The sequence below is a fragment of the Pyrgilauda ruficollis genome, unplaced genomic scaffold (assembly GCF_017590135.1).
Source record: "Pyrgilauda ruficollis isolate IOZ18807 unplaced genomic scaffold, ASM1759013v1 scaffold21, whole genome shotgun sequence".
In the NCBI taxonomy this organism is placed as follows: Eukaryota; Metazoa; Chordata; class Aves; order Passeriformes; family Passeridae; genus Pyrgilauda; species Pyrgilauda ruficollis.
Genome location: NW_024520318.1, coordinates 7,697,323 through 7,718,011, shown reverse-complemented (window position 1 = coordinate 7,718,011; position 20,689 = coordinate 7,697,323). Strand labels below are relative to the sequence as shown.

Genomic DNA, 20,689 nt, shown 5'->3' with positions numbered 1-20,689 from the left:
ATAGCATTAGGGCATTCTACATATACAAATTCCACAGCAACAACATGAAATATTAGTCCAAATACTACTCCAGCTTTAAGAGCCACTCAGTCCCAAACACCTTTCTATCTGCTTGAAAGCTAGAACTATTTTTACTTTTGCCCTATTTCTGGGTGGCTTTGGGTCTTTCTGGCACAGAAGACAAATTGAAATTCTGGTTACAGCTCTGAAACAGTCTCCTGCTTATTTTTCAGTTGCAAGGCTGTATCTATTCTCGACAGCACTGTCAAATCCCTTGAAGAGGATAGTTCCTGAAAATTACCTCCCTGCAGAAGAGATTATAATTTTTATCCACATCACTTCTTTATTTATGAGCTTGTTTCTTTCTCCTCTTGCTTTAAGGGCATAAAGAAAACAGAAGACCTTTTTTTCTTTCTTTCTTTTTCTTTTCTTTTATTTTTACATTCTGATTCCAGAGGCTCTAGGTAGGATGTAATACAAAACTTACCCCTTGGGGCAAAATTTGCCTTTTAACTACTGACAAACACACCCTGCATCAGTTTCATCTGCCCAAGCTCCTTTCTCAGGGTGTGATGTGGGAGGACTGGTTCTAACAGGCAGTGAGGTGTGCCAAAGGAATAAGTGAGGAGCTTTCAGAAAAGGTCTGATAACAAGTGACATGTAATGTTTAGACAAAAATGCTGCCTGACAGTCATCCACTGTCCATTTTAGGGTACTGTAGTGAGTCACCGAGTGCTTGACAACCAACCAAATGCTGAAGCTCAAGCATCTAACTGGAAGCATTAAACCCAAAATAGTTTCTAAAAATTACACCATTTTTATGTATTTTTAGTATCTAAGCACTATCCTGGTCAGACTCTGTTAAATAACTTTACTTCAGTAGGACTTCATGCTGCCAGATTTTTCCCCTTTACCTGTTTTATGGCTGTCACAGTTATGACAAAGAATAATGGCAATCCACTGGTAATAGGACTGGTAGGGGTATCTATCATGAGCTAAAAGAAAAGAAAATATGAAAATTACTCCAAATTTCATTTTTACAATTGTACTTTAAAAAAAAAAAAAAAAAGCAAGATGACTGTCTTTATTATAACCTATGAGTATTTTTATTGCATTTTACTGCAAGTCCTGCAGAATTTCTCAAGGAAAATTCAGTTTCTGGCAACTAAAAAATACATCAGTAATGATGCAAACAAATGTTTTAGGGCACAGAGCAGCCTTAGTCACATTCCTAAAGCATGTGACAATTTTAAGGGTCCTTACCAAAAGGAAGGTATTAATTTCATCCTAGAAAAATGAATTCAAAAGCATATTAGAAAGGAAGGAAATCTACATTTCGTGAAGCTGTTTCAACACTCTATATGACCTACTGCTTACCAGCAATGTAGAGTTTAACATCATCCACTTTAGAAGTGAAAATAATGTTAAGAACAGTAATTTCCAATGCTTTAGGTATTAGAGAACACTTTTTTTAGACTGCACCTTTCTGGTTGCCCCAAGTTAACATGCGGTTTTTACAATTTGTGCAATTATTGTTGGCATGCCAAAAGTGCAGTGTACACACTAAGGTTCTGAATGTGGGGGGATGTTAGTGGTTCTCTTCTGCTGCAGGAAAAATCAACATGGTCAAGTGCTGTAAAGGAAATATACACAAGAACTACTCCAAACCACAGACATTGATCAGATCCACTTTACCTGAGACTTATGGCATTGCTTTGGGAATCATTAAAGAAGAAAAAAAAGTCATACATGAAGTTTACTCTATCACTGGAGAAGAACCTCACAGAGAAAACAGATCATGCCACTTTACCATGCCCACATGAGGTTTTTGGTTGTTTTTTTTTTACTGAAACAGACAATTTATAGAACACAACAAAAATGAGACCTAGCCTGTAATATTGCCTGTTCTTTAATGGTAGCACCACAATTTCAGCTTGGCAGCATACTAACCAAGAAAAATCCTACCAAAAGCATCTGATTTTTGGCTGGATAGGGTTAATCATGGCATTTCTGCCATCTGTACTCTCTCATTCTTTCTCAAGAGAGGCTCATATATGAAAATAAAGCAGGTTTTGTACCGGTGGAATTGTCATGTTTCACCAGGACACCATGATCCTCTGCCTGCCATGCAGCTGGACACACAGCCACAACACACCTCGTGTCACCAAAATGCAGTCTGTCACCTTGTTTTGGGCATGCACATGTGTGGTGAACAATGTGGACTGGACTGTGCTGCAAGTTGAAATCGCACAATGAGACCCTGCCCCAGCTCTGCCATCCCCAGTGGAAAAGGTGGTAATGACAAACACTGCATCTTGGCCACACGAGATTCACAGGACAGGGAAGGTACCATGGTGCTCAGCTTTAAAAGGCATCTTAACCTCATAAAAAGAAAAATATTAGATATTAAAGAACGTCCAAAACGTATTTGAATAAAAACAGAATTCCATTCTAACAAATGAACAAAAATGACTTCAACTTTTCTGCTGTTCTGTTTCAAGAACGCAGACACACAGACAAGAAGACATTTCCCATACACGTGAGGGCATCCACTTCACAATGAGAGAACAGGATTACACTCAGAACAGAATTTCTGCCTTAGATCCTTATTTGTTCATTTAGATACAACTGAAAGGCAATAGTTTGAAAGAACTATGACACAACATCGAACTGAAGAGATAAATCTGCATTAAAAAGAAGTAAAAGCCATGCTGTCTGTGGTTACTTTAATGACATTTATGTTCCATCTTCAGCACGTCCCCATCTTCCTCATGCTACAATATGTTAAGCAGCATGAAACATTACAACTGGAATGATACAGTTATTATTCTTAAGAGGAAGATGTGACAGACATTCTGTCAGCCTAAGTTAGAACTGTATGACTTTACTCCAGCACAGGAATTTTCAGCCTAGGAATGTCCTTCTTTTTAAATGTGAAAGAACAAGATCAAGGGACACAGGAGGCAATGGATTAAAAGGTGCAGACCTGGCCCTGATACCAACACCTTACACAACCACAGAGAAGTTTTATGAACTCTTCACTCTCCCCATTCTCTGTCAAATGAGGTGCCATTTATTTCATATGCACACTCTAAATGCCGGTTAATCACTGTGGAGGGCTGCACATGTTCAAATAATTCTATTTTATAATGGAAGAAAAGTTTTGTGCACCCCAAAATCTTGTCTCTGCCTCAGATACTAATTAGTCTTTCAAAAGTTACTATCTCTCCTCTGAACCCTTCTCCCACTTATCCTTCACCTACTAAGCCTGCAATAGCTCCACAGAATTCAGGTACATTACAGAGCTGGAGAGGCAAAGATCATAGAAAATGTACAGACTGTTCTAATCTACTCGTGGGTGTTCTTAATTAAAATAAATACAATCGGCTACAAAAGCCACAGCAATATTTCTGATATAAACTGTAAGAGTAACAGCACTAACTGAGGTCTTCAAAACTGGGAACTATTGATTTTAACTGTAACATCTGTGTGTTCGTTTTATCTGAACAAATTGAATTTGAAGATCTTAGAACTATATTACAATAGTCTGTTGATTACAACCACCTACAGTGAAAATATACAAACATTCAAACATCATCAACACCCACAAAGACAAGAAGCATATCTGGAATTTCATTACTCTCTTAAGAGCTTTAAAGTTGTATTGGAGGCAGAAAACTGAATCCCTGTGCTGACTGTGCAATGGACTTTGAAGTCCACTGCACACTTAAATACATTAACATTCATGAAGATAAAACCTAAGGACAATACTCAAATTTGGACATAATTATTTTTAAAATTATATTCATGTTCTTTTCCTGGAGAAACTGGAAATGTATTCTTTTTATAGACAGAATATATAAGTAGAGAAGTTAAATTCATTAAACAAAAATCAGTGGCAAAATTTGCAATAAAAATTGCAATTTCTTGAGTATTATTCAACTTACCTGAACCAAAAATATAATGAGAAAATAAAAGTTGGCTACTCTTCTGAACTGCTCAAATAAGTTTTTTGGAACAAAATTCCACACTGTATACTGAAGGGGGAAAAAAAGGAGAGAGAGAGATGAATAATTACAACACAATGCACAATTTTTCAGTGCAAGTCAGTTCTGCTCCCATTGAACTCTCCTAACCTAAATGTTCTCATTCGCCAGGTCCCCTCCCCCAGACCTTGCTGCTGTATCCAATTTTTGTTCTTTTTTTTTAATTCCTTCTGTTTTAAGTACAGCTAGCAGGGAAGCAGTGGTAGCAACTGCATCTCCTCTACAGGCCAAGTTTAAAATGTTTTCCTCCAACTGGGACAGGGGCAGCTGGAGTAATTTGGCTGCTTGTGTGCTGGGTAGGAGGAAAGAAATTAATTCCTGCAGCTGTAACATTCCCTTCAACACTACAGCAACGAGGCACATCCCCACCATCAGATCTATTGATTTCAATCCAAGGACACACCGGGAGGGAATCCGCAACTGCAGTCCACTGCTGATTTATTTTATGCAGAGTACTGGCTTTCAATCTGGCTATTTTAAAAATCCTCATAACTAGCTTCATCCTGCCTTTTAAGTAGTTTTGGTAACACTGGATGAAAAAGTACTTTTCTTCAGAAAGCCTGACCAACTTGCTTAATTGCTCTGTACTTGAGTTTTGAGGAAAGAAGGGTGAGAGAATGAGACAAACTACACAAGAAGCAACTCAGCTTTTCCCACAAAACAGTTCAGAGTTTGTTTCATTTTGAATATTGTATATGCACCACTAGACATAATACAGGCATGCACATCTGCCACAACTTCTTAAGTAACATATCAAGTGGTTTTACCATCACAAATTGATTACCTTACCTTGGATGATATGATTCTGTTGTCTGCAAACTTCTGAGGAACATAATGGCCATGCTGGGGGAAACGGTTTGCTATATAAATAGTTCTTGTGTCGCTTTGATGCGGTGGGTCAAAACCCTATAACATAAAATAAAAAAAGAGGTAATGAAGAAAGTTGATTTTGTTAACTGCTGTTTTTTAAAATTCTGTGGAAAAAGACATTTGGATATCAAACAGCAGTTTCAAAGAGTAAAGAAAATCAGTGTACAAAACTGAATTCTGCTGTGTCCAGACAGTTTTCAAAAACTGTGGGGAAAAACCCCAAAATCTTACTTTTGAGGTTGTGTACTCATTCTGAAAAAAAATGAAAGGAAAAAACCCTGTCTCAATGCTGGAGAACACTTGCTACCATGCAAACTTGAAGCCCTGCAAAACTTAAAAAGGAAGAAACAGAAATAATTTACAAAACCTCATAACCATGCTTCCAGTAACCCTAATAAAACAGATTATTGAGAAAAAGGTCAAAACATACAAACTATATTACTATGCTGTGGTAACTGGATTTTGAAAAGATTCTCACCAGAGAAAAGCCAAAAGCATATACATCTGACCAGACAGCAGTATTTTTCCTAACAAGTTCTATCTCCAAAAACTAACATTTTGTCTCATTTCAAATGTGATTTCCTGCCATTACGACCAATTCATATGGTGCCAAAGTGAAAGCAAACCCATGGGGGGAAAAAAGAAAAAGCATACTCAGAAATACTTATCAATAATTTCCTGCCAAAACAGATGATCTGAGTGAGGTCCCTAGGAATCAAAGCCCTGTTGCAGGTCTAATGGTCAGTATTTTCATCATCTGCTTCTTCAAGAGGAAGTGGAACACAAGTGTTAAACCTGCACATGATACCACCCTGGGACTGCAAGAACACCAAGTAAGAGAAAATTCTTGACCAACCAGATGCACAGAACACAAAGATCCAGCACAAAGAAACTGCATCCAGAAAAAGAGAATAAAAGCCCATAAAGGAATTCGGGAAAAAATGTCAAAGGCTGTAACAGATCACAGGCTAGACATGAGTCATCCACGTCACCCCACTGAGAAAAAGGCCTTCAGTGCAGAGGAGGCTGGAGGAGGAGTGGGAGCCACAGCTGAAGCACTGTGAACCAACTGGACAGCACCCAGAGGAGTGCAGCACGAGCCCCAAGAGATCCTGAAAACATGACATATAACGCAAGGCTGAACAATCTAAAAAGCAAAGAGCAAACAAATTAGAGTAATTTAGCCTGGAGGAGAGGAAACTTGGGATATACTAGTAAATCTCCTGACACACAGAAGACTGTTCCATTGAGAAAATGGGTGCTTTGAAGGCCAAAGAAGAACAGAAGTAAGCAGGGTTAAGCTGCAGGTAAGAAAACTTAAGTCTGAGTATTGGAAAGCAAACAAATACCTTTGTTGTGGAAAGGATAATTAAATACCAAAATAAGTCATGAGGAAAGGTTGCAATGTCTGTAACACAAGGGCTTATATCTAGGTCATTCAAGTCCATGTTTAATTGAGCCTTTCCTGGGGCTACATGACTCACCAGAACCCCTCCTAGCAACAAAATTCTGACCCAGAGAAGCAGGTGATGGCAGAAGACAACCAAACAGTAGTAATTCTGATCATAGGCCAAGAAGACCACTAAAGAAAAAGGCAAAAAGCTTTTACATATGAAATAAACTAAATCAAATTTGGAACTGTTGTTTGATTTGGAGTCAATGACTGTCTGCAACGTGGTGAATTCCAGCATCAGCATCACACACATTCCTAATCTTAGACCAACTTGCAGAGTTTACACCATCTCCTTGTTCTTTGATGCCAAGTGCAAGGACAACTGGTGGTGTCCTTTGCTAGAAAGGGCATTATCAATTCTACCACTGCAGGTGAGGAAACTGCATTTGCAGTTGTTTTGCTCCACTTGTGAATGAGGCTCAGAGCTTTATTCATGTCAAATAAAAAGTGACACTTCACAAAACTCCAGAAGATACTTCTGTACCAGTTAACTACAGAAGATGAACAGTGAGCACAATGACTGACATAAAAAATGGTTGGTATAACCAAACATTAATTTTTTTTAATCCATTAATATCTCTAATGCAGGTCATGAGGCATGTTCACATTCAGGATGGTGTCATTTTAAAGTAAAGGAATAATTTAAAAACCCTCTCAAACATACAAATGTTTGTGTTTGGCATCATTACTACAGAAACATTCTGCTTTAGAAAGAAAGAGGTCCAGAATAATGAAGGGAGAAAGAAAGGAAGGGGGATTTTTCAAAGAGATTTGAAGGAGAATAAACTTTAGACGACAAGCAGTGGAAGGCTGGTCTAGTCACATGCTCCAGGGTGAAAACTTGTTTAAAGATAAGAGTGGAGCAGGGAGACAAAGATAGGGGAAAGGATGGAAAAAAATACACAGGATACCAAAAGCAAAATGCAAGGAACTGTTTGCAGCTTTAGAAAAGAAATACAAGCATGAAAGGAAGATGAAAAAAAAATGTACCTGTTAACTGCTGACACAACACTTAAAGAGAAGAGTGTTTGTAGCAGAAGCATTTTGGATATCTGACATTAGTGACACATTATTTCAATCCAGAAGATGCCACAAATAAAAGCGTTTTTCAAGCAAGAAAAAAGGTGCCTAATTAGTAAGACTTCATGCACAGCTCTCTTCTACATCTCAGAAAATGTCTGGCACTCACAAAATGCCAGACATCCTCACTTTGGAAAGTCTACAGCCTGAAAAAATTCCACTCTAAATCAAACAGATGTAAAGCAAGGAAAAAAAACCACAAAGAGCAAAGAAAACAAGTTGCAGTCTTCTTTCTGACAGTGATAAATGCTAACCTGCATGTCACTTGCTGAACACTATTAAAAGATAAATCAAAGATTACTGACTGACTAGGATATCACTGAATTTTTTATATGCCCTTTTTAGGCCACTATCTGAGCACCTGAAGGTTGATGAGTATGATGACATTTTATGATGAAGAGTAAAGACCTCTGTACAACTCCAGCCTCACTGCACAAGCACTTCTGTCAGAATGACTACCTCTGCTGAAGCAGGCTCAGATGATTAAAAGCAAGAACTTTACTTTCCAAATAAATCAGAATCTCAGGCCATACAAGTTTACAGGTGCAGTTGTAGAGCTAAAGCAGCTTAAATTTGCAGTCTACAGAGATTTAATTCTGTTTTGTTGACATTTGCCATGGAGAAAGCAGGAAGCTGTGCAGTCAGCAGATCACAGTGCACACGCAAGGCAGGCAAGGGGACAAAAACCCCTCAGTTGTCAGAGCTGGGTTGGAAAAGGACACATCCCTGACAACCTCAGTGACTTGGCTGTAGTCACAGCAGGAAGTGAGTGTCAGAGCTGGGAATAAAAACCAGATTTCCTAAGTTTTATGACTATAACTACTAAAAATCACTTGAAATTAGCCAACAACCCTGCCCTCTCATAATTAGCTGATGAGACCACAACTAAGCAGATCTTCCAGAGAAATTTTAATTACACATCTCTCCAAGGAAAATTCTGCACAGGCATTGAACTTCATTGTTCAAGGGCTGAAATATCTTTAACTCTTCTCTAACTATGGAGCTGGTCACAGAGCCTGCTCCTGACACTAAACTGACTCGCCCAAATTTCTGCCCAGCAAGGGATTTTCCACAGTGACTCTGTGCAGCCAGCAAAGCGGTGCAGAAAGCACACTGTTTCCTAATTTCACTTAATAGACAGTTCTTCTCTTTCTAACGTCATTCTCCAACTCAGCTGCAAAAGTAGGGTAACATGCCCTTGTCAAAGGATTTCTGCAGCTAAACAGCATGAGCAGAGAAACCCTAAATTAGAGTCTTGCAAAATTATTAAGTTGTCACCAATCTCTTTACAAAAAAAAAGTTAGTTTTCCTGCAGTTATCTAGTGAAGTGATTTCTACCCAAGTGCACAGATCACTGACTTCTGACTATTTGCCACTGACTGACAAATAATGCTGAACATATGACAAGACCTGGTATTTAAGGCTTCTCGACCAGGTATATTACAGGCATATATATTACATGAATCCTCTTTAAATAAAATTTGACCTTAAGATGAAGTGACCTGATTTTTCTCCCCTTCATGTTGCAAATTAAATCTATATTTATTGTCTAAAGTTGAGTTCTTCAAATGATTTACCAACACAAACCAGGCATTATCTACCCTTGGAATACAGCTCTCATTTAATCTGCTACACACTTGCCCAGCAGAAGTTTTGCACCCAGATGAACTTAATACTTTGGTTTTAAAAACAGCCTAAAAGCATGCCACTTATATACAGTACACAGATGCTCTAGTCAAGCTGATTTATAAAGCACAAATGAAAATAACCTTTAAAAAAAAAGAAAGAGAAAGAAGTGATTCATAGTTTTCATTTCTTATAAATTTGAATGACTGTAAGCAAAGTCTAAGTAATTTTCACTAAACTTCTTCAGCAGTTACTGTTCTAAAAGTTAGACAGTGTAGTAAATTAGGCCCCTTTAAAACAGCACAGAAAACATATCCCGGGGAACTGAGGAGAAGTATTTAACTGCAATTTTATGCAATTTATTTCATGAAAGCCATGGGATTCAACAGCCACTCCCAAACAACTCTATCCTACATTTTGTCTGCATCTCAACCACTGTACTTGGAGAACTGCCCATCAGCCATCAGGTAAGGAGAACTGATCCATCCATTTTCCCACTTTGGTCTGTAGTTTTGGTTTTGTCTTGGGGGTTTTTCCCCAGCTTTTTAATATATCATGCCAGTTTTCTGATCATATAATAAAAAGGTTCCCTGCAAAAGAAGAGTTTTATACTGCTGCTGAGGAAGCCCTAATAACACATATAACAAACTAGGCAACTGCACAGGAAGCAAATGAGGATCAGCACTAAAAAAAGACCCTCCCAACACCTGCAAGCTCAAAGGAAGAAAAGAAAAAAATGCCTTTGTACTCAACCTGTTGCTGTAACATAGACATCTACTGCAAGACTTAACACTTCAATAGCACTATTAAGGCATGGCAGTGTGCACCAGTGCCCTCCCAGCACTGTTAGGCGAGACAGCAGAAATCCACAGATCTCTCAGCAAGGATTACTGACATGAGATCAGCAAGCAACACATCAATTTCATTATCAAGCTTTGCAATATATGCATTGGTAATCACAAATCACCTGCCAGGCGGTTTTTGCTTATGACTTGCATAAACTTAGCATACTTTAATATCTCCCAGGGTTTCTCATTCATTACTCACAGCTTTTACAGAGGGGGAAGAAAAACCAAACTTATATTTGCCAAAGGAACTTCTGCTATGTGACCACTGAAAAGTGAAAGGGGTTTGAAAGAAGGAAGTCTCATTCAGAGCCTCTTCCTCCTTTAAAAACCCACATTGAACACAACAGAAAAAAGCAACAGTTACCCTAAAACCCTTCTGAATATCACATACTACTTAATAAAGCCAATAAACAGAAGAAAACGTGGTCCCAGAAAGCCTTTCTCCTAGGGAAGTGACTTGACTGATCATGGCTGCAGAAGCAGAACAGCACTTTTCCTGGCAGACAGCCCAAAAGTCTGCTATTACACTGCTGTCAAGATATATTTTGATTAAAGGTGTTTTGAGGAAATGGATTTTCTTGCTTTGGATTTTCTTCTGAATATACATAGAATACTTTTCCCTCTGTCAGATAAGATGATCTATTCACACTCTGTGCCCATTTTCAGAAGTCTGTGTAAATTTGTACTCCATACAGTCAGCCAATAATTCTTTCAGTCATGTAACTGGGCAGCAGTCAAACTGAATTTGCCTTATCAGAGGTTAGCATGAAGGAAGAAACAGCCTCTCACAGCAATTTTAAACACTGCTGTAACAACTAAAATAGTGAATCAGCTGAAGCACCCTGATGTGTACACAGTGCCATGCAATTTGTACCTCCCCTTTTAAATACCACAGCACTAAAGAAATAAAACTACTTAAAGTCAATGCACGATGTGCAACTTCCTCTTCCCTCTTACTGTATCTACAGCTGTTCAAAATATCTGATAATAAATCACATTGTAACCTCCTAAAGGTCCTAAAAGACCTACAATAAGATTACATTCTTTTGTGAAAACACACCCTCTAGGTAACAAGGTCTGTGAAATCATGAGGCAATAACCCTTCCTTTCACAAAGTTAAAATATGCCTAGTGCTGCAGTAAGAAAAGTTGCACTGATGCATGCCACAAAGTCTGCTCACACAGAGCTCAAGTTGTTCTTACTTTACATACTATTTTGTCAAAATGCCCACCAAAAATAACTTGGAAAAATCCCCACTTAAAATTTAAAAAAATCACCTATCTTCTCTTTATTTATCTGCATACACAACAAGCAAGGTAAGCTGGCCTCATTCACTGCTAACATACTGCCCCACACCAGTTCCTCTGCTCAGGTCACTGCCAAACAGACTGGTCTTGTAACATCAATAAAATCAGAAAGGAAAAATGAGCTGGACAGGCAAGTCACTATTTCTAACATAGCACTCTCGAAGGCTGCTATGGCATGTCCAGTTCCTGTTAGCAGCAAAGGATTTGAACGGAGATTCAGGTAAATTGTTTAATTCAGAAATAGTCCAACTTGCATCAATGAAGGAAATGGCTTTCTTCTCCTCCCCTAAAATCCAAATTACAGTATTTATAAAGCATAATCCGTTTTGGATTTCATATGATAATACAAACCTGAGACCTTGTAATAGCTGCTCTTTCACAACTGTCTTCAACAGAATGCCAAGATTCACTTTATTAATCTAGTAACCAAAGAGGACCTACACAAAAGCCAGGGAGGGACTGTTTGTAAGTTCTTATAGTGATATGACAAAGGGGAATGGCTTTAAACTGAGAGGGCAGATTTGGATTAGATAAAAAAAAGAAATTCTTCCTTGTGAGGGTGCAGAAGCCCTGGCACAGGGTGTCCAGAGAACGCGTGGCTGCTCCATTCCTGGAAGTGTTCAAGGCCAGGGTGGATGGGGCTTATCCTCTTGCCTCAATGTGCTTAACCAGTCAAATGCCTCTAATACATTCTTTGTCCATTGCTTCATTTTAAGATGCTCCCTGTCAGACACACAGATCATAAATAACTTCTGCTCAGATGCTTTTTGGAAGAAAAGAGACTCTACAATAAATTGTCTTCAGCTCCAGTGAAGGAAGCAACTTAGTCAACATTCAGGTTCTAAGAAGCAAGCCTCAATCCCAAAAGCAGGGCTAGTGGCTCCTAAGCTACATTTCAAGGCCAGTCAGTGTGCTCTATTTTTTTTTCTTTGAAATAAAATGCTTTTTGTAAAGTCCAAGAAGTTGAAGAGACACTGAAGCTTGACAGTGTCTGTAGTCCAAAATGCCAAATGTGGTCTTTTGCCACATGGTCCCAAAGCAGCCCACTGCTCGAACATGGAAATGAAGATGTCTCTGCAGTTCCAACTACACAGTTCTAATTTCAGAACTAAAAGTTTTCCTCTGTGGGCTCCAGCAACTAGTTTTCTTTGTCTGCAATATCATCTTCCTGTCAGGCATGTACAAAAGGAGATAGGCAAGATTTTTGAAGCTGAAAGGTGACTTCAGACACCCATCAGGAGACAACTACAGAGCATCACATTTTATAAAATAAGAATTGAGAGCTCAGAAAGTGCTACAATTCTGCAATAATCAGCCACAGAAATAGCAGCTACTAAACAGGCCACACTAAGAAATACAGAACCAATGCAAGAAATGAAACATTTAACACACAAATCCTTCACATACCTCTAATGACCAAAGGATGGATCTCAGAAAAAGAACCCCCCCCAAGTGTATCCTTTCTGTACATTCCCAGCATTTGTTAAGTAGGTTTACAGCAGATTTTTATTATTAAATAAAGCATTCAAATCTGTGACAGGCTATGAACTTTCCCTGAAGGCAAGAAAGCAGCTCAAATTTTGTAGATAGCAATTTCACCATAACAAAATGACATTTCTCAAGTCTATGACAGGAAAAATACAGAGCAATCATACATTCCTTCACATACTGGCATACTAAATACACTACTATCTTAAAATGAAATGCTGTTTACCCTCTGCTTTGAAGAATCATTTGTAAAAGTATTTTACACAAGCATGAAGGGCTCCTGCTCTGGACTACTCATACAGCCATTATGGAAAACCCTTGTTTTCAATATTTGGATTTGTTCTAGTAGGCAATAGCTATTTATGCCAATCAGCTCCTACACTGGAGTGCAATTCATATTTTCTTTCAGCACAGAACAAAAAACAACAAACCCTTTCCAAAAGTATCTTCCCCCAAAATCATCATTAAATAATAAATCTTAAAGCTTTTTCAAAATGTGTGACAAAATTATACTGACAATTGCTGACAATGGCTGCTCAACAAATTTCACAGGAAGAGAATTTAGTTCATTGCTGGAACTGTCTAGCTCTTTTTCTAACATGCTTTGAAAAAGCCTGCTCTGCAAAACATTACAGTTGTGAGTCTACTGCATCCACCCAAAAGCATTTTTAGTTCTAATTCCATTTTGAACATGATTTATGATTTAAGTGTCAGTTTAATGCCCTGCTTTCAGACATGTGTACAGACTAGTCTATCTTTAAAGCTTACTAAATCTTAAGCTTCCTTTCCATTTTCTTGCAGTTCTCTTTCCAAACGGAAATGTAAATATCTACAAAAATGTGCACGGCCACACAAAGTAACACAGAAACATGCAAAGGAGTAACAAAACGCAACAACAGATGACAAAATGTATTTTGGGGGATAAACCATTTAAAACCTCTTCCTCCAGTAAACATTTCAGGATAAAAACAAACAGTTTGCCTTTTGTCAGCATCATTATCTCTCCTTCCCATTTACAGGAAATTTCTCCTTTCCCAGACTTATTTTTACTCAAAGTAAACAAGGAAAAAAAAATTCCTCTTATGTCACTGCGTGTGGGAGGCCAAGGAATTGCAGGCGTTTGTTTTTTAAATCACAGTGTAGTTCTCAGTCCGACTTTCTATCTTTCCTACCATGGTCTGCACTAATGCTAAGTGGTTTTCTCAACAGCAGGTGAAAAGAGGTTGAAAAAAGTCTAGCTGCAAATATGTCACCTGTGTTTTGCTAGAAGATATGACCTTGCATTTACAGAGACACTTTGTCACATCTATTTTGCTGCAGTTCTTACCTGCTTGCTTAACAAACAGATTTTGTGCTAGAAACTGAAGGATTTTTTTGAGAGGTAAACCTTTTCCTGGTGACGTAATTACAAAAACAGTCATAACTACTCAGCACATCACAATACAGTAAAGAAAAAGCAAGAGCAGATCGTCAGTGAAAGTCACAAGTCATGACGCTTTTAATGAAATTTAAACACATTGTTATATTTTTCTTTTATAACTTCTGAATCTCCATCCCAGAGGAAAGCAAATGTCAATTTTAATGAAGTCAGACAACCCATTTAAAACTAGAAAAACAAATACCAATGATATTCAAAACACATGTTGAATGTTACTAAATCCAGCACGTCTACTTGCCTTAGATTACAAATTTTACCTTCCACTAAGAGTGCAGAAACAATCTCTAAGCAGTAAACAGAGCTTTCACCCATCCCACCAGATACTCCCTATCGACCAGAACACAATTCGTTTTTGCTCATTGTTAACAAAATTCTATTTTTCTCCCTCTTCTCCCTTAGTCACATAAAAACCATAAACAGACAGAAACTATTAAGGGAGCAGGACCCCATTAGTGCAGGAATATCATACAGTCAATTAAACAGTCCTATTATTGAGTGATAAGTGAAAATTTGGCACAACAGAAATTTGCTGTTTAAAAAGCTCATGGATAGGAGAAAAAAGAAAAGAGGATGGGATAAGAGACAGTCAAATACTCAAGTCTCACAGCAAGGCAGCACATCAGACAACACCGATCTTCCCATTTTTAAAACAGTCTTAGAAAGAATCAGTGTCAGGACTGGTTTGATTATGTTTTGGTATGCAATTCTTAGATTTAATTTTCATGAGGCTAGACTTAGGAATTACACACAGGACACAACGGATGTCTCCATTTGGAGCAGACAGCTGGCTGAAGACAGGGCCAGGTTCTGCAGGCTTTGGAACACATTGTGCTGCAAATGTATCAGCCCTCAGCAGCCACAGAATACAAAGAGAAAATAAGGTTAAAAGACCCTAACACATGGGAGCACTAGTCCAGCAGATCAAAGTATATCTCTAGTAAAGAAAAGAGGGCCACATTTGCTCCTCTGCTAAGTTACAGGAGGGGAGGCCTTGACCTCCAGCTCTCAAACTACTCCAGCAAAGCAATGCAACCTTGGGGCTGTTCCAACACGCACCTTGCTGATCCCTCAGTGATAATTCAGAAGGTATTAACTGTGCAGTCTGAACCCCAGGAACTTTTCTGAGCAAATATGTATTTATTTTTCTAGCATAAAATAGCAAGTAGTTAGTTAGCTTTAGCCAGAAAGGGGAAGAGGCTTCATTGACAAATAAGAGGGAGAGAAATTGTACTCCAGAATAGCAAGGTGATTTCAGAAGCTAGATTCTCAGTCATTGGATTAGTTTAAAGTACTTTTGGCATTCAGAAAACAGAAGGAATTTGGGTGTGGGGGGGAAGGAACTGTATTCAGTAAAATGATTAAGTGAAAATAATACACACTTGTCAGTGCAAACAATGAAATAAATGCTGTCCACCTCGTTCACAATGCCAATAACTGCAAGGTATTACAAAATACCATCTGTCCTCTCAGAACACCTTAACAGTAACCAGCATCTGAAAGGAAAAAAAAAAACCCATCCCAGACATCCAATCCTCTAGTGCTCATCTATTTAAGGACATTCCCTTATTAGTAAAAAAAAAAATTCATTAGAACACATCTAGAAGATGAACACTCCTACAGATACTGTGCTGGCTGTGGAGGGTGTGAGGTGTGACAGGCACTACCTACACAGAACAGTCAAAAACATTCCCTGTGATCACCCCTCAATGCAGCCTATGGAGAACTTCTGGACTTGATAAACTCCTGACATCCCTCCCAATCTGAACCTTCTTATAACCACGAAATAAATCAAATAGCCTGGTAACTAGGTTTGACAGTTAATCCATAGATTTTAGCTTTGATTTATAGTAAAATAAGAGAACTGCATTTGCACAAACCCAGCTCTCCACAGCATTAAAGCTGTTGTGCACTACAGCATTCAGGTCCTTAAACTGCAAAGATACTCAGCCAAATCCAGCTCAACACTTGTCTTGATTTGTCATTAATATAAGAGGAACCAGACAAGCAACTCTTAAGGTTTTGTCCATATAGAATCCTTTGTACTTTACTGAGCTGTTAGACAACAGCTCAAAAGGCTCAAACTCCTCATAACAGCAATTGAAGAGAAATCCCAAGTTCCTTCTCCAACTGACAGGACTAACAATTTAAAATTACGTAGCTAAAATCATACATACAAAGGTATTCTACCACAATTTTCAGAGATCTCCTTGCCAGAGAACTGAAGGTGTCAGTACATTCTGTTAATAGCACTGCAACAGCTCCTGCACTGCATGTGCACCATCAGAGAGCAGCACAGCCCAAATGCTGCCATAAACCCCCCAAAGGAGAAGTGGAACAGAAAGTCCCTGGGTGCTACAAATGTCACTGTACTCTCCTTTTGTGTTGGTACTGCACAAACTCGACTGTGGCAGCCACAATAGCACTAGGTACACAGATTTGCCATGAGGTCTAACCCATCATATCTGGAAATGCAAATAAAACACACTATGCTGTTCCTGAATATTAATGATGCTTCCTATCAACTGTTGTTTATCCGGTTGCTTTTTTCAAGCAGAGCTGGCTGTGCCTGGGGCGTTATGCAACCCTCCAAATCCACATGCCTACTGCTCTCTGAGATCTCAAGGTAACAGAGCTGGAACCCAGATATCTCTCCCGCCCAAAGCTTGTTTTTATCATAGCATTTTACTCAAAGCCATGAATTGTAACTCCATTTTGCTCTATATTTTTTCATTACTAAAACCTAAATACTTCCAACTATTAACTACATTCCATAACATCACATTAACTAGAAAGTTAATGACTTACCATGCACCTTATTTAGGATGAGGCAGCATTAGATGGAGTAAAACTGATAAACTGTCTCTGCTATCGTGGTGTGAATTGTTTCAGAAAAACAAGAAAACCAGACTGAAGGCCAAGATACCAAACAACCTGGTGATTGTGCCACATAGGCACTGAAGGCTGTACTACTGTCACCCATTTCTTAGATACAACAAATCACTAAAAAATATCTAACACCTCAGTTAAAAAACTGTGACAGACTTGTAAGATGATAATAAGGATGAATGAAGCCTTACATTCTCAGCATGTCTCTTCAGATGACTGTTCATGCCTTTCTATCCCTTTCTGTAGCTCTACAGGCATGCACTGGACTTCACAGAGAAAGCACAGCAAAGTCACTACTTCCAAAACATAGCTAAAATAGTCTGAATTCCATACCAGGTTCTCTCATTACTTTAAGTTCACCTGCTTCATTCTCCCCCCATCTTAACAATGCAAGTTCTCAAAACCATATACACTCCTGAGCACTCAGTATAAGCAATACTGTTCTCTTAAGCAAACAAGAAGTTGCAAAACAATTCACTGGTTTCATACAGAGAGTACTTAAAAACTACATCAAAGCACCTTCAGCTAAGTACCAGTCCCTCCCCCTTTCCCCAATCCCTTACTACTTTTCCAGCATTTCTGCACACCAACGTTTTTCTTTTGTATTACTACAACATCCCACTTGCATCACTCCCACACATTTGCCTGACTCCAACCCTCCTGTAAGGATGAGGACCCTTTTACAAAACCCATTGCCACATCAAGCACAGGTACAAACGCACGCTCCAAAGGCATCCAAACCCACACATTCCTCTCTTCTCCTCTCAACCACAGATTTTGGCACCTTTTGATTCGATTATTTCTGTCACCCCACTCTTCCCACTCATTCTGGTTATGTTGTCAGCATCCTTCCCCATGTTTTTAGCCCTTTGACATTCTTTCAGAACCTAAACATCACAGCCATGTGGCGAAGCAAACATATGGTGGGATCTATGTTAAACTAGCAATTACACACAGGGATGAGTTGTCTGAGTGTCTTTAGGAAGAAACATGCAGTGTGATACCTATCTTAGGCCATTTTTCATCTTTATGAGCAGTGAAACAACCAAGCCATTAACATCTGTGACGTCTATAGGAAAAAACCCTATACAAAAATTGCAATAATTTTTTCTCATCAGTACTATATTTAGATGTCTACCAAGACAGAATTGAATTTTTTTTGTCCTGCTTTTCTACTACACTAGTTATTTTCTTCCCTGTCAAAACTAGTGCAAGTTTTAAACAGTTATTTTCTACCAGTTTCCTTTAAGAAGCACCAAAACCTCCTTGTGCCAAGTTTATTGCTCATCCTATTACACTAATGTTTTACTTTCTATTAAGGGCAAACAGATTTCTGGAAAGCTGGTCAGTGTACTACTTGCAGTGAAAAAAGCAACCATGTTTCATATGTGAGCTGCTAGCACTGATACAGCCCTAATCTAAACTCTATGGAATACAGCATAATGCTGCTTTAAAAACCACACACACAAACCTCAGGCCACCTTCAAGTGGAAAAAACGACAGCTGTGTTATAGCAGGTATTTTTTTCTAAAAAACGTGTGTATGACTGTAACAGAACAGAAGAGTGCGGTCGGAGCTCAAACAGAGCAATGAATTTCCAGGTCAGTAACTCTTGGTGTCAGACCAAACTACTGAGCACTGTCAAGCTGGCACTGAGACCATGACCACAAGCTCTCTGCCTCAGACACAGAACTGGGAAAATCTATGGGCCCTTGGAAATGAGGTCAGGGAAGAACAGGAGGAAAAAAGAAAACACAAAGTTTTAATTTTTTTTTTTTTGTAAAAAGTGACGCAACAAATTAAACAAATAATTAGTGAGACAAAAGCTTTAACAAATCAAAATCTGAAAACCTAACTAATGTAAGCTCTTGCACTAACCTGGACAACATGCGGGACGCAAAGTAACTCCAAAGAACGGAAGAAGTTCTTTTACAGATACATCATTTAGAAAGAATTTCTCCCTTAGAGAAAACGCAAGCAGGATAATGCCGATTGGGGCAGGAAGCCGGCCAATACTTCAAATCAAAATAGTAAAACTCGATGTACTTCCCTGCTACAGCAGCACAGACGTGACAGCCACGGCTGCCTGGTTTTCCCTGCTCGTTCTAAGCCAGCACAGCAAGCAGCGCCCGTGTGGGGGGACAGGCACCCTCACTGGTGCCTGTTCCAAGTGGTTTCCCCCGCCAAAAGGATTTCACGGATGTTTTCCTTCAATTTCATTCACTTTCAAATCCTCAGCACGCAGCGGCTGCAGAGAGCTCAGGTACGGGGAAATATTTGAGAGACGCACGTCAGATGAAAAAGCCTGAAAACATTTCGCAACGGGAAGGAGGAAGAAGCTGCCACTCTCTGAAGTGTCGGTCCAGGGAAAAGGGCACCGGCATTTCTCCGGGAAGTTTGGGGAGCCCTTCCCAACGGGGGCTACACGAAAGGGAACGCTGTCCTCTGTGCCAAGGGGGTTTCGAGGGAAAAAAACAAACCAAAAAAACAAAAACCACAAAAAATCCAACCAAAGGCCAAAAGATCGAAACACCCCAAACCCTCGGATACGGGTTAAAAATCAAATTTAAAAACCCTTCAATAGCGATCCAAGTGCAGCCTGCGGGTCTCCCCAACCCTCTCCCGCACCCCGGCCCTGTGCCCCGCTTCCTCCGCGAACCCGCGGCCCGGGCGGCGCCGTCGGGACGGGGCCGAGCCGAGAGCTCGCCCGGCCCGTGGCGCGGAGGGTGCAGGGAGGCACCTACCAGCTGCTGCCGGACCCAGCGCAGCATCCCCGGCGGCGCGGGTCGCGGCCCCCGCGGCGGGGCTCCCTCGGCAGTGCCGCGCCCTCCCTCCGCTATCGCCGCCGCCGCCTCAGGCGAGCCGCCCGCCGCGGCTGCTCCCCATGGCGCGGGGCCCACGCCGAGTCAGGAGCGGCACAGCCCCGCCGGCGCCCCGAGCCGCGGCTGCCGCCGCCATCACAGCACGGCCGCTGACACTCGGCGGCTGCGGCCGCCCCGGGAAGTGACGTGACGGGGCGGGGAGAGGGGCCGGTGCGAGCGATGGAGGCGTGAGGGGGGAGCCGCCGTGACCTGCCCCGGGCCTGGGTTGCGGTGCTCCGGCAACTCCGCCGGCCTGAGGTGCGGCTTCTCGGGCGCAAGAGCCGTGCGTGCGCCCGAGTGATCCTCGGGCAAAATTCCAGCTCCCCACACGGGCTCCGGCCGCAGCCCGTCAGGGCTCAGCGCCCTCAGCCCTATGATGGCCCCCTGTTCTACCCAAGGGAAGCTGCTTCGCAACTTGACTGTTTTATCTTTGCAAAAAGTGCGAAGCGTACACATGTTGGAATAAAGACTTTGAAAAGAGAGCAGATAATCACTGATTTAAAGTTAAAGCCCAAGTGCAGGGTGTGTGGGTCTCCCAAAGCAGGGAACAGGTGCTGGAGGCTCTGGCGCCCTGCTGCTGGCAGCATCGTCTTGAGCCGCTGTTTGTTACAACCGGGTGTAGAAACGTGCTGATGCCAGGCAGTGATCTCTCTGAAATCTTCTCACCTGGACGCGTCCCTGTGTCACCTGCTCTGGGTGACCCTGCCTTGGCAGGGGGGTTGGGCTGGGTGATCTCCAGACGTCCCTCCCCACCTCGGCAAAGCTGTGATTTTGCTCTGAAAACAG

General features: G+C 40.5%; 1 protein-coding gene across 12 annotated transcripts in view; it reads right to left on the bottom strand.

Annotated features, from left to right (window-relative positions):
- The window catches only part of ATP11B (ATPase phospholipid transporting 11B (putative)), a 65,887-nt gene extending 45,860 nt beyond the window's left edge, over nt 1-20,027 (bottom strand). For all 12 annotated transcript variants that reach the window (XR_005955197.1, XM_041467949.1, XM_041467957.1 and 9 more), the window contains exons 1-4: nt 19,787-20,027; nt 4,836-4,952; nt 3,948-4,037; nt 915-995 (exon numbers count right to left, since the gene is read on the bottom strand). Coding sequence is in view for 11 of the 12 variants with exons in the window: in XM_041467949.1 (XP_041323883.1) it covers nt 915-995; nt 3,948-4,037; nt 4,836-4,952; nt 19,787-19,813 (315 nt within the window). In the remaining variant the exon portion in view is untranslated. The remainder of the gene's footprint in view (nt 1-914; nt 996-3,947; nt 4,038-4,835; nt 4,953-19,786) is intronic.
- Between the last annotated feature and the right edge of the window lie 662 nt (nt 20,028-20,689).